This window comes from Artemia sp. Qi Xiang Cuo, chromosome 9 (genome assembly GCF_049724085.1).
Source record: "Artemia sp. Qi Xiang Cuo chromosome 9, ASM4972408v1, whole genome shotgun sequence".
NCBI lineage: Eukaryota > Metazoa > Arthropoda > Branchiopoda > Anostraca > Artemiidae > Artemia > Artemia sp. Qi Xiang Cuo.
Window position 1 is genome coordinate 68465692 of NC_142802.1, and position 16243 is coordinate 68481934.

At 32.5% G+C, this 16243-nt stretch overlaps 1 protein-coding gene across 2 annotated transcripts in view; it reads right to left on the bottom strand.

The window, feature by feature from the left end:
- Positions 1-16243, bottom strand: part of LOC148948971 (uncharacterized) — a 364117-nt gene that overhangs the window by 104014 nt on the left and 243860 nt on the right. For both annotated transcript variants that reach the window (XM_089094847.1, XM_089094846.1), the window contains exons 12-13: positions 13803-14111; positions 6904-7377 (exon numbers count right to left, since the gene is read on the bottom strand). In XM_089094847.1, coding sequence (XP_088950973.1) covers positions 6904-7377; positions 13803-14111 — 783 coding nt within the window. The remainder of the gene's footprint in view (positions 1-6903; positions 7378-13802; positions 14112-16243) is intronic.

Here is a 16243-nt window from a genome sequence, read left to right on the forward strand (position 1 = left end):
AAATTGTTCTAATCGTCCATGTTTCCAGAAAATGCCGAGATCAACAATAAAAGGACCTGTTTTGCAAAGTTCAAAATATAGGAACCCGCGTTATGTCCTTTGACCAACCCAGATATCTTGTACCTGGTAATCATAGCCATTTAGTAATCTTAGAATTATCTTGTTAAGAGGTTATCTTTTTGAACCGTGGGGGGTGGGGGGGGGACGGAGATGGTAATCTCGTCAAAAATTAAGAAAAAAAGAAGACAAAAGTCTAATAATATCGAAATGATGATGAATTGTGAAAAAATCATCAAAACCATAAAGTATCAGGGTTTAGGGCCTTGAGTCTTGATTTATGCATTATCCAATCCAAAACCAAAATAATGTTAAAGATAAAACTTCTGAAATGAAACAAATACATAGAAGGATTAATCAACCCAATATGCCAAAGAAAAAAAAACTAAATAGGAGGCATTAGTAAAGACAAGGTTCAGGAACTAAGACTTCATCGGCATTGAAACAATTTTTATGAATTCTAAGGAATGCAAGCTTTCTCAAATCATACTTGGGACAGTGCTAGAAAATGTGAACTGATAAAAGAATAAAAAAATTGCACAGTGAATTAGATATTTTGTAATGGGAAAATACAGAAGGAGTAAAATTGTTTGCTTCAAGGTAAAACCATATACAATTGAAAGTTTTAACTGTCAGTAATCTATATAAATGTATTTATAGGTGTTGTTTTTCATTATGAATATATTTGATTTAAGACTGATTGAACTCTTTTATAATGAACTCCGATTTCATTTTTTTAAGCCTCTGACCAATAACCGAAAAGTATAATTTTTCATTCTATTTGAATACATTTTTAAAGCGTTACATTTACTTTCTTTTAAATATGGCCCTGAAAAGTAGAATTGAATCTGAAGCTGGCTTAACTTTTGTTTTTGGCTGAATTTAATAGAGCATTTCTCCCGTCTATAGTAAATTACAGGTAATTATTTGGTTAAAAAAAACTGTCTTCTTAATTTAGTAACTGAGATAAATGAGCACTTAAACTGGGTCTTAAAAAACTTTAACGTTACCAGCATTACTGGTGGTATTAAAACTTTGCTAGATGTAAAGTGTACCTTACCTTACCAGCATTACTGGTGGTAATAAGAATTTGCTAGACGTAAAGTGTAAATAAGCCACGGATTTTTTTATATTATTCCCATTTAGAGACAAAATGAACCACATTTTTAATGTTCTTTAACTCTATTTTTCTTACAAATCTTTCATTTTTGTAAGTTTGAGTTCACTTTGCTTTCCTCGAACCTTTCTTTTACTTAGTAAAAATTCAAAGGTTAATACCATAAATTTACTAAAAAACAATTCAACTTAGTAAAACCTTTAAGTTACATGATATTTTCTTGTTTATTGTTGTCAACAAGCGGGTGAGATATTGAAGGGTAGACAAAAAAGTAATTCCAAAGCATAACCACCATAAATTTCTAATAGCCCCCACTTCTAATTACTCTTCTATTTGTGCTTCAGGAGTCATTCTTAAAGAACTGGGACAAAATTCAAACTTTAGTGTAAAGAGCAAGGCGTTGAGGAGCGGGCAACCCCCTTCATATAAGCAATAATTTCTGTTCGTTTTAAGTTTTAATGTTGTTCCTTACTTTCAGTTAAAAAAACTCGTTTTTTAAAATTTAATTTCTGATCAATTTATAAATAATGCCAGGATATCTGGCCTAACCTCGACGGAGAAATTATCCTCCCCACAAAAATATCCTCTAAGCAATTCAATCCCGGTAAAATTTTTACCTCGGATAATTACCCCTAGCAGCTCCGCGCGTAAAATTGAGACAGAAAAGAGAAAGCAAGACATACAAAAAGGATTTTGTATAAGAACTCTGACAAATTTCCCCAGTGTATAATTTTCCCTGACAAATTCACTACCTGGAAACTTCACTCCCCATGGAAAATAACCCCGGGTAAGAACACCCAGCAGAAAATTTGTCCTCCCCTCCCACCCGAAAATGTATGGTTACTTCCCAATAACAAATACTAGGCGTAAACTATAGGCAAATTTTATAACATAAAGGCCTTTCCCCTGCTGCTCTGGGAATTTGGGTCATGTTATACCCAAAAGTATAGTTATTGGGTCTTTCAACTATGATGAACAGAATAGCTATCTCAAAATTTTGATCGGACGATTTTGAAAAAAAATTTTCAGGGGAGGGGTTTTAGTTTCCCTTCAGTCTTTCTGGTCACTTAAAAGGGCACTAAAACTTTTAATTTCCATTTGAATGAGCCCTCTCTCAATATTCTATGACCACTAGGTTGATACGATCACCCCTGAAAAAAAACTATACAGATAAACACACATCCGTGATATTTCCTCTGGCAAAAAATACATAATTCCACGCTTTTGTAGAAAGGAACTTGAAACCTCTGCAGCAAGGTTTTCTGATACGTTGAATCCGACAGTGTGATTTTCATTACAATTCTATGACTTTTAGGGGGTGTTTTCCCCTTTTTCGAAAATCAGGCAAATTTTCTCAGGCTCGTAACCTTTAATTGGTATAACTAAACTTAATGAAACTTAAATTTATATATTTGAAATCAGTAAAATAAGTCGATTATTTTGATTTATCTATTGGTATCAAAATTCCTTTTTTAGAGTTTCGGTTACTATTGAACCGAGTTGCTCCTTACTTACAGTTCGTCACCATGAACTGTATTATATTTATTATCGGTGCACAATCCTGGCTGAATGGATATTAGGTGGAATTTTAATGTATTTTATAGCAGTAAAAAAGTAACGTTTATGGCAATAATGGTGTATTTCAGTTTTTCTTCGTTTTATTTGAGAAACTTATTTTACTTCTAAAAATGAGTGGTTTTACACCATTAGAACTTGATGGTGTGGTTATCTGTGATAAAAAGACGAGAGTCCCCAACGTTGCAGTAGAAATTGTAAAGGTTTGTCAGCTAACTCTTGAGTGGGATGAGATGTTTGTTATATATGTTATATCATCGAGCAGACTAAAGTTGGAAGAACATTTATGTTTTGCAGCAAAAGTGAATATACCTAGACCTAGACTACATACATAGACAATATGATGGACTCTGTGCGATCAAGAAGTATAAGGACAATGAATTGAATAATTATATGGAAAAATGTGAAATTATATGTTATGCTATTGTCATGTTATTCTATCAATTATTTTTCTATTACCATTTTTGATAATAAAATATTTCAATGTCATGAAGGTTTTTTTTTCTGGATAAATATTTTACTTGATTATCACTCATTCGCTTCTCACGCATCTCTCTTGGGAGCCAATAGGCGAAAGCAACTAATCTATGTACAAGAATATATTTGGGTGCTAGCTAGTTTTTAATAAGCAGTGTGAGAATAAAATTTAAAAATCAATACAGTCAAGGTTTTTTTCCTCAACAACATTCACATAACGTTTTCACGAGATGACATTTCACGTAAGACGCAACTTTGATCAATTTCTTTCTTTTTCAATGCAATTAAAAAAAATTCTTAACAACATTTACATACTATTTTTATGTGATAACATTCACGTACGACAAATATTTCGTTATTTTTCACTTTTTCAAAGGAATGAAGGGTTTTTTTTTCTTAACAAAATAAATAGTATGTTTTTTTATTGACAATTGGCGTAAGACAAATCACGTAAGATGAAATTTTAGTCAGTTGCTCTCCCTTTTTAATCTTTCAATGGAAATATTTTTTTCTTAACAACATTTATATTATATTTTTCTTATGACAATTTATTTATGACGAAACTTTAGTCAATTTTTTCTTTTTCTAGAAAAGGGAAAGGGTTTTTCCCTTAACAAAATTTAGGTAATGCTGTTTCGTAATGGCATTTAAAGTAAGACAAAAATTTAGAATTTTTTTTCTTTTGGCAATGAAAAGTTTTTTCCCTTATGAATAATGTTTGTAATGTAATGCTTTCTGTAGTGACAGTTCATGCAACACAAAACTATTGTCAATTTTTTTCTGTATTAAGAAAATGGAAAGGTTATTCTGTCCTAAATAACAAATACATAGTTTTTTTGTAATGACAATTCAAGTACTACGATACCATGGTCAGTTTTTTTCTGTTTTTAGGCAATGGAAAGGATTTTTCCTTAACAATATTCGAGTATTATTTTTTTTAACTGACAATTCACGTAAGGTGAAATTTTAGTCAATATTTTCTTTTTGAAGGTAGTGGCTCTACTTTTCTCCGTATATTTTTTTTTGTCACGAAACTTCAAGTGAGACAAAGCTTTAATCATAATTTCTTTTTTTTCAAGGCAACGGAATTTTTTTTAACAACATTCACATAATGTTTTTTTTTGTTATGACGATTCTCGACCCGACAAAACTTTATTCATTTTTTTCTTTTTAAAGGCGAAGAAAATGTTTTTTTCCTTAACAACGTTCATTTAATTTTTTTGTAATGACGATTCACGCAAGACGTAACAGCCATGTTGAATTTTTATGGTACTGGAAAGATTTTTTCCTAAACAAATTCACATGTTGTATTTTGTAACGGCAATTCACATAAGAGAAAGCTTTATTCGATTTGTCCCGTTTTAAGGCTATGGAAAGACTTTTTTCTCAAAATCATTCACGTAAGGTTTTTTTTGTAATGACAATACACACGAAAATCTAGTCAACTTTTATTAAGACAATAGAAAGTTTTTTTCCCTTAGTAACATTCACGTAGTATTTTTGGAGTTTTACAAAAGCGTTAAAAAAATGTAAAGTGTATTTTTTTTAAGGTAATGGAAAGGTTTTTTCCCTTAAGAACATTTCACGTACTTTTTTTGTTAAGGATAATGCACGTAAGACGAGACTTTTGTCATTTTTTGTTTGTTTTTAATAAAATAGAAGGTTTTTTCTTTCTTGAACAATATCTATAGGCCTATAATCTTTTTTAGGATAATTAATGAAACTAGAGTCCATTTTTTAGTTTTTTCAGGCTATACAAATGGTTTTATTTCCTAATAAACAATCAAGTAATTCAATTTTTTTTAATAACAATTCACACAAGGAGAAGCTTTCGTCTATTTGTTTCCTTTTAATGCAATGGATAGCTTTTATGCTTAACAGCATTCACGTAATTTTTTCTGTAATGATAAATCATGTAATATGATATTCTAGTAGTTTGCTTTTATTTGTAGGCAACGGAAAGTTTTTCATCCTTAACAACATTCACGTAATAGTTTCTATGCAATGGTAATTTACATAAGACTAAAATTTAGTTATTTTTAAGGCAATGGAAAGCTTTTCTTCTAAACAGTATTCCATATCCTAATCCTAAACAAACATCCTAAACAAATAAAAATGATTAAAGTTTCGTCTTTTCTGAATTGTCACTATATAAAAAACATTATGTTAATCCTGGTAAAGAAAAAAAGCTTTCCGTTGCCTTAAAAAAAAATATAACTAAAGTTTTTCTTACGTGAATTGTCATTACAAAAAAATAAATTACGTGAAAGCTGTTAAGAAAAAAACTTCTATTTCCTTATAAGGAAGTTTTTCTTACGTGAATTGTCATTACAAAAAAATAAATTACGTGAAAGCTGTTAAGAAAAAAACTTCTATTTCCTTATAAGGAAAAAAGACTAATTTAAAACTTTTAGTCAGTGTCATTAAAAAAACTGTTACATTGCCTTAAAAAGATAAAAAAATTACCGAAGTTTCGCCTCACGTAAATTGTCATTACAAAAAAATATTACGCAAATTTTGTTAAGGAAAAAAACTTTCCATTGCCTGAAAATACTGCCTTTTACTTGAAATCTAATAACACAAAACATTAAGTGAATGTTGTTAAGGAAATAGAAATATTTCCTTTCTCTTATAAAAGAAAAAAATTGCTTATGCAACCATAAGAATAGAGAATTTCTTGGATCCATCAAAATGACAATAGAAAATAAAAGCTTGAAACATTAATAGAAAATAAACAGCTTGATAATTTAATAAAGCTTAAATTTTGAAGAAGAGCTTAATGTATTCGGAAATACAACTGAAAAGACATCGTGTTCAGGAATAAGAGCTTAATATGTTCAGGAATATAGCAGCGAAAAACTTTTAAATTGAAAAATCATATGATAAATTTATGAAATATCCAATGGTAAAAACATTAAATAATAAAGCAACGTTGATTTAAGACATGGATCAGTGTTTTGAATCACCACCAGGATTTTTATACTGTGAACTTTTCGCCTATTACAGACACAGCTTATTTTGACTGTATGAAATCTTTTCCATGGCCTTTATTTTTATATACTCTTTCCTGTTTACTCCCTTAAGAATACCTTAAAAGCACGATTTTATTCAAAACCCATAATCCTTAATTCATAAAATGTTTCCTAACAACGTTTAGTTTTTTATCCGTGGGGCCCCACATAGTGGAATTAACTATGATGTTTCTTCAAGTTATGTTTTGGGTGTAATTAAGTTAAATAGAATATTTATCAAGTTTGTTTGATTTATGGTAAATAATTTAAGCTCATAATATATTCAACAGTTTCTGAAAAAAGTATCATGTCTTCATATCAGCATATCTTCATTTTCAGCTATGCACACATTTTTTGAAGCATCCATGGTTCAGATTCATACCTGACCACCGTCAAAACTGTTGGTTCTACTATCTTAACATTTGCTCTAAGACTTATTTAAATGGAACAAGCATAATAGATAAGGCTTTAGAAAGTTTCTTTTGTAGTTGAAAGCAGTTTAAAAACAAGCAGTATTAATTTTTCCGGTTAATACATCAATTCTTTTCTTTTTGCTGGTCAAAATTGATTTTGCATTCCTTAGCCAAGCCATTGATATGTTCAATAAAATTGGAAGGTAAAGACAGAAAATTTGCAAGAAAACAATTTAATGAGCCAAAACCTTACATTTACGTGACATGTTCTGGTGCATTGATGTCCACAGGGTAATGGAATATTGCATTGTTTGCCGCAAAAGGTGTAAAAATTGGCAAATAGTTGTCTGTATTGGCATTGTAGTTGTCTAAGATGACCACAATCTGGCAAACATTCTTCAACCACAACCCGGCACCTATAATCTAAAATATCAACAAAGCAGGGTACAGTGGCTGTGTGGCCACAGGGTAAAGTTTTCTCTACTTCAATCATGCATTTTTCACATTCTTCGAAACATTTCTTAGGACATTGATGCTTTTCAGAGCAGATATACCGGTCACAAGTTTTGGTGCATTGATATTGCAGATGATTTCGGTCGTCAAAATGACATATTCTTTGACATATATGACCACAGTTTAGAGTTGTGTTACATTTTTGCATACAACCTCCATTAGTAACAGCAGCAAAATCACTGGCATGTGTTACTGAAGTTATTGTATCATGAATCTGCAAAAAAAATAATACAAAATCAGTAAACGAATGTTTTATCGAAAATTTTACGGAACTATTAATATTAATGTAATCTTAGATGTTAGTGAAAATCCATTTTCCCTTTTATCAATTATTTCGGTTTTAATGCGGTTTTTAGGACTAAGCGCTCAAGGGTATAAAACCTTGAAAAAATTGTTTGCACGTGTCACGTAGGTAAAAGAATTTTCTTTAGTATAAAGTCTCAATTGGTTGGATATAAATTTTCAAAGAAAATTATTAAAAACATATCCTGGATGCTAAACGTTTTTCTGTAGCATGAACTCTCAAATGGTTGGATTAGTGGAGACTAGGAGTCAAAGATGAATTGCATAGTTGACATTGTATTTTTTCTCCTGAAGTAATGGTAAATGGTTTAAAACCCCTTCCTGCATATATCGCATATATATGATTTTTCAACTGTATGAATTATTATGTGTCTTGATGAATAAAAAAACCGAGAAAAGAGTCTAGTGTACATCTTATATTTGTATGAAATACCATGTGTCGGGACAAATAAGAGTTTATAAGAATACTTTAGCCAGAAATTGATTTAAACACTTTTGTGCTCATTATGACCTCTTTTTCCTAATTATTCGATTTTAGAAGGAGCTGAATTAATTTTCTTTGATTATCAGTTAATTCACTGTTATCCGCTTTTATTGAAATTAGATTTTTCCTGGTTTGGATGAGCATGGAGTCAGATTTATTGATAGTGCCATCTGTTTTTGACAATTCTTGTAACTCTTTAATTTTTTTTTTCGGGTGTGGCATCTTGTGTTTGCGTAAAAATCTAGTAAGCCATTTGTAAATTCCATTGGCAAATTGGTTTTTTAGGATTTATTATTCCTTGAAGGTTTTGTGGGATATTCCAGATACCTTATCTGCCTTACCCAATCCTTATGTTGTGAATATGCACTAGCTGAAAGTGCAAAAATTTTCAAATTTTTCAACGTTTATATTTGACGGAGTGGAAGGGTATCAGAAAGGTTACCAATAGGAAAACTTAATTCTCTCTAGAACTGTTATTCATTTCTTTGAGTTTTCCTTTAATAAGCTTAGAGTGTTGAATTTCGCTATTGAGCTTTCAAAAGATTTGCAGATGGAGTATTTGCTAATGTCGAATCTGGAAGTGACAAATCTGGAAGATATTTTTTTGAAATTTAGGGATAGGAAAAGAAAAAAAGTTAAAAATAAATGTTTTGTGAAGTTCGTAGTTGCACAAACAATTGTATGAAAATCTCAATAACCTCAGCTTGGAAGCACAAAATAGAAATTTTGGGTGAAATCATTAAAGGTTTTTTGTTAGTATGGTGATAAGAAAATGCTTGGGGGAGTACACAAATCTCAATAATCTAGGTTTAGGAGTGAAATAAAGCCAAAAATATCGTTTAAAAATAATAAGAAAGGCTTGTGAAGATTATGGTAGCATAGAAGGTTTTTGACTACTATTGTTTGGTGTGGGGTGTCCAAAAATATGAATATGAAGAAAAATTGTTAAAAGAATCAAAAGAAGACTTTTAATTACTATAGTGGTATAGAAGGCTTTTGACTAGTAGAAAAAATGAAAATGAAGCCTAAATGGCTTGAAAAGAATCAAACGAAGGCTTCTGACTAGTATGGTGGGATAAGAATAGACACAAATCTTAATTAACTGGCTTTAAAAGCATGTAAAAATGGGTTTAAAATACGTTCGAGCATTCATTATCTGACTTGTCCGCTTAATATTAACTTTTCCGGACTTAATCCGTAAAAGATTACAGCTAATATTTATCTGGTAACCTGTCAACTGAAATCCTACAGGCAACTAGGTAAATAACAAGATTAATCACCAATTCTCCACTGTAAGCACCGCTTATTTAAAAACCCCTAAAGGTGTGCCAAATGCGAAAATTACTCTACCTTTTTGTTCCCTGCGTACAAATTCACATATTTTTTGCATTGTTGAAAACATTGAATCTTGTGCTTGTATATGACGTTAACTATTCTTTGTTATCAGGGTTGCCAAATTGGCCTGGAAGAATTTACTAAATATGAGAGGAACAATTTACTAAATCATATCTGTTTTTACTAAATGCTCAAAAAATTTTGCGTGCACGCGCATCATCAAGTATCGATTTATATATATGAGAAGAATCAATATGATTTTCACATTTTTTCCTTGTTTCTTTTTCCTCATTTCTCTGTCTTTTTCTCATTTATTTCGTTTTCTTTCAAATAAAACTACCGCTATCGCTTGTCACTCGTATTTTATTTTTTTATTATTATTAATAAAAAAATTAATAATAAAAGAGTGGGCTTGCTCAGTACAGAAGCTATATCCACCTTCAAGGGTCGCTAACGGTTTTACTAGACCATTTTCGTTCCATGGGGGTCGGTCATGACAGTGGGAAAAAGGTAAACAACAACCTGCTGCGAATGTCTACCACTCGGCGAACTACTGTCCTGTTGGTTCAGATCACTTCTTGCAGACTCGACCGAGTCAGAAAACAGTTGTCCGTTTGCGTCTGGAAGAAGTAATTTGAAAAGTTGTCTCACCACTCCTACAGTTTCTTACTGAGAGAAAAGATTCTACCGGAAACGTATTGCGAGCGACACCCTGCCTAGTAAACCTTGTCTGTACTTGACAGCTTTTTCTTGCCACATCCTTACGGGATGCTGTCCTGGCACCTATGAAGCGCTCTAGAACCTCAAATGCATCTACACTTCTGTTGCTTTGTGCAGCTCCATTTATTAATAAAAATGCAGTTTACTGCTATTGGTAGTTATTTTTGCCCGAGAAACAAGAAACTACCGTCAAGGAGAAAACTTCAGATGATTCTAGCATTGTTCTGAGCCGATCACTTCTTTTTGATGATGAACTATTGACATAAAACTATTTAATTTATTACCTAGAGACTACCATCCTTACAGGAACTTTATTTATTCAAATGATAATCTTCTCAAATCACAAATCAACTTTATCACAAATCAAATCACAAATCAACGAATCAACTTTAGTAAACATATAAAAATCTTGGAATAAAGGATAAAAAAACGAAAGACATGCCCCTTAACTACCTAGAGATTACCATCCTTATAGTAACTTTATTTATTAAAATGATTATCTTCTCACATCACAAATCAACTTTATTACAAATTCAAAAAAAAACGAAAACATGTCCCTTCTAGTAGCTTCCATGAAGACGAACAAAATTTCAACCTCCCAGATGATATGACATAAACACATCCAGACATGCAATGCAAGTAGGGGTAAAGTAGCAAATTTGGAAACTATTTTCTGGTAGCAAAACAATCCTCGAATGTAAAAGTGGTCGACAACTTTACATCCAGTTGCATGCCTAGACAAACTTTCATCCACATTCAGTATTTCAACAAGGTTGAAGTTGATCAGGTTGAAGTCAACAAGGTCCAAGAAACGATCAGAGGAAAAAAACAATCTGAACTATTCCTCAATATCCACAAAAACTATAACCTCCTCCTAAACAATTCAAGAAGATTATCCTGGTCTCCATATTGAGATTCTTAATACTAACTGTGGTGGTATCGACCAAGTTACTACTTCCCCATTTTCTTTTTCTCTGCGCGCCATTTGTTTTGTGTGCATCGTCGCAGCAACAGTTTCCATTTTTAGCCTATTCCGAAGCTTTGTCTTAATGTTTGACAAAACTGAGAAATACGGTTCTGATTCAGCAGACGAATGGGGGAGACAGCAGAGCCGAAACATATATTTGTACAGGAGATCAAATATGGATTTTCCCCCTACCATTTTTTCCTGAACACAAATTTTTCATAGCATATCAGGTTCATTTATGTCACTAAGTCTGTTTCTCACAAAGTATTTCCTAGACTCTAACTCTCACCCCTGCACATCAAGGATGTCTCTATTTCCCTATCAGCATTCCCCGACAAATTTGGAAATCGAAACATGAGTAGTACGAGTGTTTTGATTGAACTGCTCAAAGCAATGAAAGGATCGATGCACTCAAGGTTCTTGAGGGTTTCTTCTTTGCTGTCGAACCACTGGCGACCTGCCTACAGAGCTCTACATAATATGACCTGCAGTTTTTTTGAAATTCTACAAGCTTCAGCAGAAAATTCACATGATTTCTAGAATTGTTGGTGTCAGCTTCTGACAATAGCACATGACACCCGGTTGTTTGTCCCGAGGTTTAATTTGCTAAGAGGAAGAATTACACTCCGGAGTGTCTGATCCTCCAGGGAGAGTTTCAAAACTTCCTCCTGTGTAGCCCTTTCTGTCACACTGGGCTTCATAATGCACTTCAATACCGAGGTAAATATAGCTCTGGTGCTACTTACTGGAAACGCAAACTTCTCTACTCTGAAACTCCAGATTGAGCACATTGATCTTCTTCAGGGTGAAAGACAAAAAAAAAAATGCTTTGCAAAAGGTATCCTCCCTGAAACGATAATCAGCCTTGCCTCCTCCCGACTAGCCCTATCAATGTCAGGGTTGTTAGACCGATCACCCAGAAACAGAATCAAGGCACCCCATTGTTCAAAAATTCCTTTAACTACTGCTTCATGAGACAACCAATGTGTTGCACTGATGGATAGCATCCAGTGTTTGACAATATTTGTCAACTCTTGAAACTCTACATGCTCCTTCACCCGTTTTTGAATAAAACCAATATAGTTGACTAGGTTTGTAATAAAGACTTGTGAACTTCCAGGTAATAGTCTTGAAGCGTGAGAAGAGCACAGTGCCAATGAGTGACTATAACAGCCTAAGGTAAACAGGTGAGGCATCTGTTCGTTTTCAAAGGCAATTACCGATTTTCATAGGCAATTTTCATAGGCAATACCGATAGTGTTCTCAACAGGAATGTCATAGCCATTGAGGAAGGACAGTGAACTCTTTCATTACCCTGCCAGTTGCATCTATAACTTCTAACAGAGGAAGGAATTCTTCCCTGACAATATTGTTCCTCTTTTACTTCACATTCACTACTAAACTTTTTGTCTTGAGTGGTAGGTCGATTCGTCCACGATCAGAGAGAATTTCGTTCTCCTAAGCTCTTCATTAGCTCCTTCAGCGCATAGTCTCCCAGACAATTCTTTATGACCCCGTCATTTGAGTTCAAGAAATTTGCAATTTTTTAGCAACTGAAGAGTCAGGAATGTATACATTCAATAACAGAATCAAAGTTTCACTCTTCCTAACCGAGACCTCTGCCGAAGCAATCCATACAGAGATGTGAAGTTCGGCTTCAGCTACTAGTTTCCATAATTCTGATTTTCAAACTCTTTTTGGAAACTATCATCAGAAAGCAGTGAAATAGCTTGAATGTTTTTCAATGTCTTTTGGTTTGCAATCAACAGGTTCAATATGACTGAAAACTGCTTTCAGATTGCATAGGACACATGTATCATGACAAGAGACCACCTGAAAATAAGCATCCTTTTGTCTATTGGCACATGGACTATAGGCTAGCGTGATTCCCTATGTTTGAATACTTTTTCCACCCACGCAGCAACAACAAGCCTAGTGTGTGTTTTAGATACACTGGGAGGAAACAACCATCAGGAAAAACCAGTCAAAAAATTTAGGAGGACTCAATAGTTTGCGGTTTCTGTCATCACTTCATGATGACAGAAACCGCAAATCACTTCAACACTTCATGGGTCAATTTTTGCTCCCCTGTGAAAAATTACCACCTCGGTGGGGGCTGTACATCCTTTTTTGTTCTATTTTCACCCCTTTTGAGCAAAAACTGACCATACACCCTTGTGCACCGAACATACCTATTATTGTATTTGAGGTGTATCAAAATTATTTAAGGTGTATTTAAATTGTATTAAGGTGGGAAGGACTGAAACTGAAGCCAGAGAATAAAAAATATCAATTCAGACAGAGAAAAATGTTCAAATTTTGTTGAACAGAATAAAACTTGGTACGAAAATAATTGAATATTTTTTTCATATTTCTGGTAAATCTACTAAAAGACATACTAAATTTAAAAATATTTCAAAAATTTACTAAATTTGACCTCGATTTACTAAATATACTAACTCAGGTCTGTTTTTACTAAACTTAGAAAAATTTTTACTAAGTGTGGCAACCATGTCTAATATGCTATATTTTCCAGGATTAGCAGGTGGCCGCTATTCGATATTTTTTTCATACCGTACCAAGTATTAATCTTACTAGCCTCTGACGTCATTTACGTCTTGTGAAATGCTAAGGATTTTCAGATAAGTGGTGTTGGAATGCTCAAACGCAATCTGAAGTACACAGATTAAACACTTCTTTATCTGTATTCTCGTAAATAACTAAAACTCATTGCCCCAGTATCCTTGTCTTCAACCACTTTTGTTATACAAAGAGGAAGAAAATATTATTTTTCTTCGATTTTGAGTTTTAACAAAGTGAAATCAATTACCTGACAAACTAGGTCCAGTTGATTCCCAATTGCATTCATGTATTTTAAAGTGGTGTAAATTCTATTCCATAGCTCGCATTGTGACTTTAAGAACTCTATATTACCAATCATATAAAGTCCATGTTTGGCACGAGTAAGGACATCACATACTCTGTCTACTGATGATAGAAAACCTATTGGAGAAAATATATTGGAGTCTTTATTTGACCTGACCAGGGACAGAATAATGATGTCGTCCTTATCACACAGATAATTGCCAACCACTGATATTCTTATTTTGCTCAGGTTTTCGAAGGATTTCTTTTGCAGCTATAAGAAAATATAGATATTACAAATAATATATATAAAACAACAGCTAGAAAATACAAAATAAAATGTAATAAATGTAGAGCTAAGGGATATTGAAGTAAATACGAAATAGTGTATTCTAATTATCTAAAAGTTCTTGTTCTTCTATGTAAATAAAAACTGCAAAAGAATAGAAAACTAGGGTAGTGGATACATATTTTTTCTTACCATAATGATAATAATGATATCATTATTTGTTAATAATTCTATATATTTGATTTTATAATTATAATTCACATATTTTAATTGATAGATAAAAGCAACACATAAACCGCTTACTGTTGATAAGACACCTTTATTCGAATCTTTGCTTGACCTAATCAGGCAAATAATAATGATACCATTCTCATCTTCTTGATGATTGATAAGCTATGATAATTTTATTTCTGTCTAGCTTTTGAAGGATTCTTTTTGCTTCTAAAAGGATGAAAATCATTAATATAAACATATATTTATTAAGGAATAATTTGACAATCTGAAAAAAGCATTAGAAGATAGAATTATTGACAAATCCATTACACAATGATTAAACAATTAAAGAATTATTCTATTATTGAACTATGTAATTCTATTAATTAAAGAACTAGAGATACCAATCCAATTGTTTCGGATCACAAACTGTAGCCAAAGTGGAACTACAGTTTGATATATGATGCTAAGATGCATACAATCAGATATTGGATGAAATTTTCCAATATCTAATGTTTATCAAGTTGAAAGTTAACCATCGACAGCTACGAGCCAGCAAAAATATGCATACTTTTTGTCAGTAACATTGACGAGACACATATAGTCAAATTTAACCTATCTATGTCCCCTACTGTAAACATTTTAATGTTCTCTCTACGCAAACCACGGAAATTAGTATTTTCTTAAGGATTCAGATCACAAAAAAATGCTTTTTTCGTGGAGAGGATTGTATTGAGCCAATTGTTTTGGAAAATTGAGTGCAGGCTCAACTGAAAGAAATTCCAGAATTATAGTGCCCTTCTTAGACAGCTAAGAGATTTTGCCACAGTTCCCTTCTTAGACAGCCAAGAGATTTTGCCACAGTGAAGTTGTATTTCTTGACTTTTTGTTGCAAAATATCATCCCAATGAGAGTTAAGTAGCTCTAGGATGAACATTTTGAGATAGCCAAAAGATTCAAAGTGCCAAAACTGTGCATTGATCCTTTCACTTTTGGAGGCAGTAATGTTCTGTGATGGTGTCCTATAGAGTCATATTGTCCATAAAAAAAGAAAATAATTATAGAAGTACATATAAAAGCTTCAATTAGCTAAGTGAATTCCATTTTTTTGTTGTTTTTTTTTCGAAGAAGGGCTGGTGGAGTTACATTTATGGAGGAGCTGTTTTCCTAATGCTTCAAATATAGTGTTTATGCTTGTTTAGATCTTTGGCCTGCATTTTCAGTTAAATGTCTTTTTATTTTATTTTATTTTCATAATTTATCATCTTTCCTTAAGATCATGTTTCCCCTGTTTTTTTCTTCAGGAGAATCCTTTTACGCATTATATGAATAAATTGTTTTTATAGGATTAAGAACTAAAACCCACACTATATCTCCAGCTCTGGCCAGAGACTCTTTTATGGTTGAATTTCATCTGTCCATTATTTTATTAAAGTCCATAGTGCAATAAGTCCCAGATGGAAAAAAAATTAATGGCCGAACAAATTCTAATGATTAGCTAGAAATTTTGATCTTGTGTTTTTCAGGTCTTTTTTATGCTGTCAAGAAATACTAACGTTTTATTGCAGTAATTTTTTCATGGCCTAGGGTGAGGTTATTCGACTTAAAATTGCAACATTATTGTGGAACAATTCATTTCCTAAAATATGTTTTCAATTTAATCGAAATAAATGCCATTTGATTTAATATTCTTTTGCCACCGTAACATAAATTGAATATTTTCTTTGGCAAAAGAATTAGGGTTCTCGGGATTTGATAAAAATATACGAAGGCCTATTTTGACTCTTTAGGATTTGCAGATGTTGGACCGTTGAGAAAGCTATTGAAGTTCTTGAAAATTTAGTTTTTGGTTGGTGAGAGGTCTCGGGAGTAAAAAGGGTAAGACAAAGGTTTGCACTTAATTC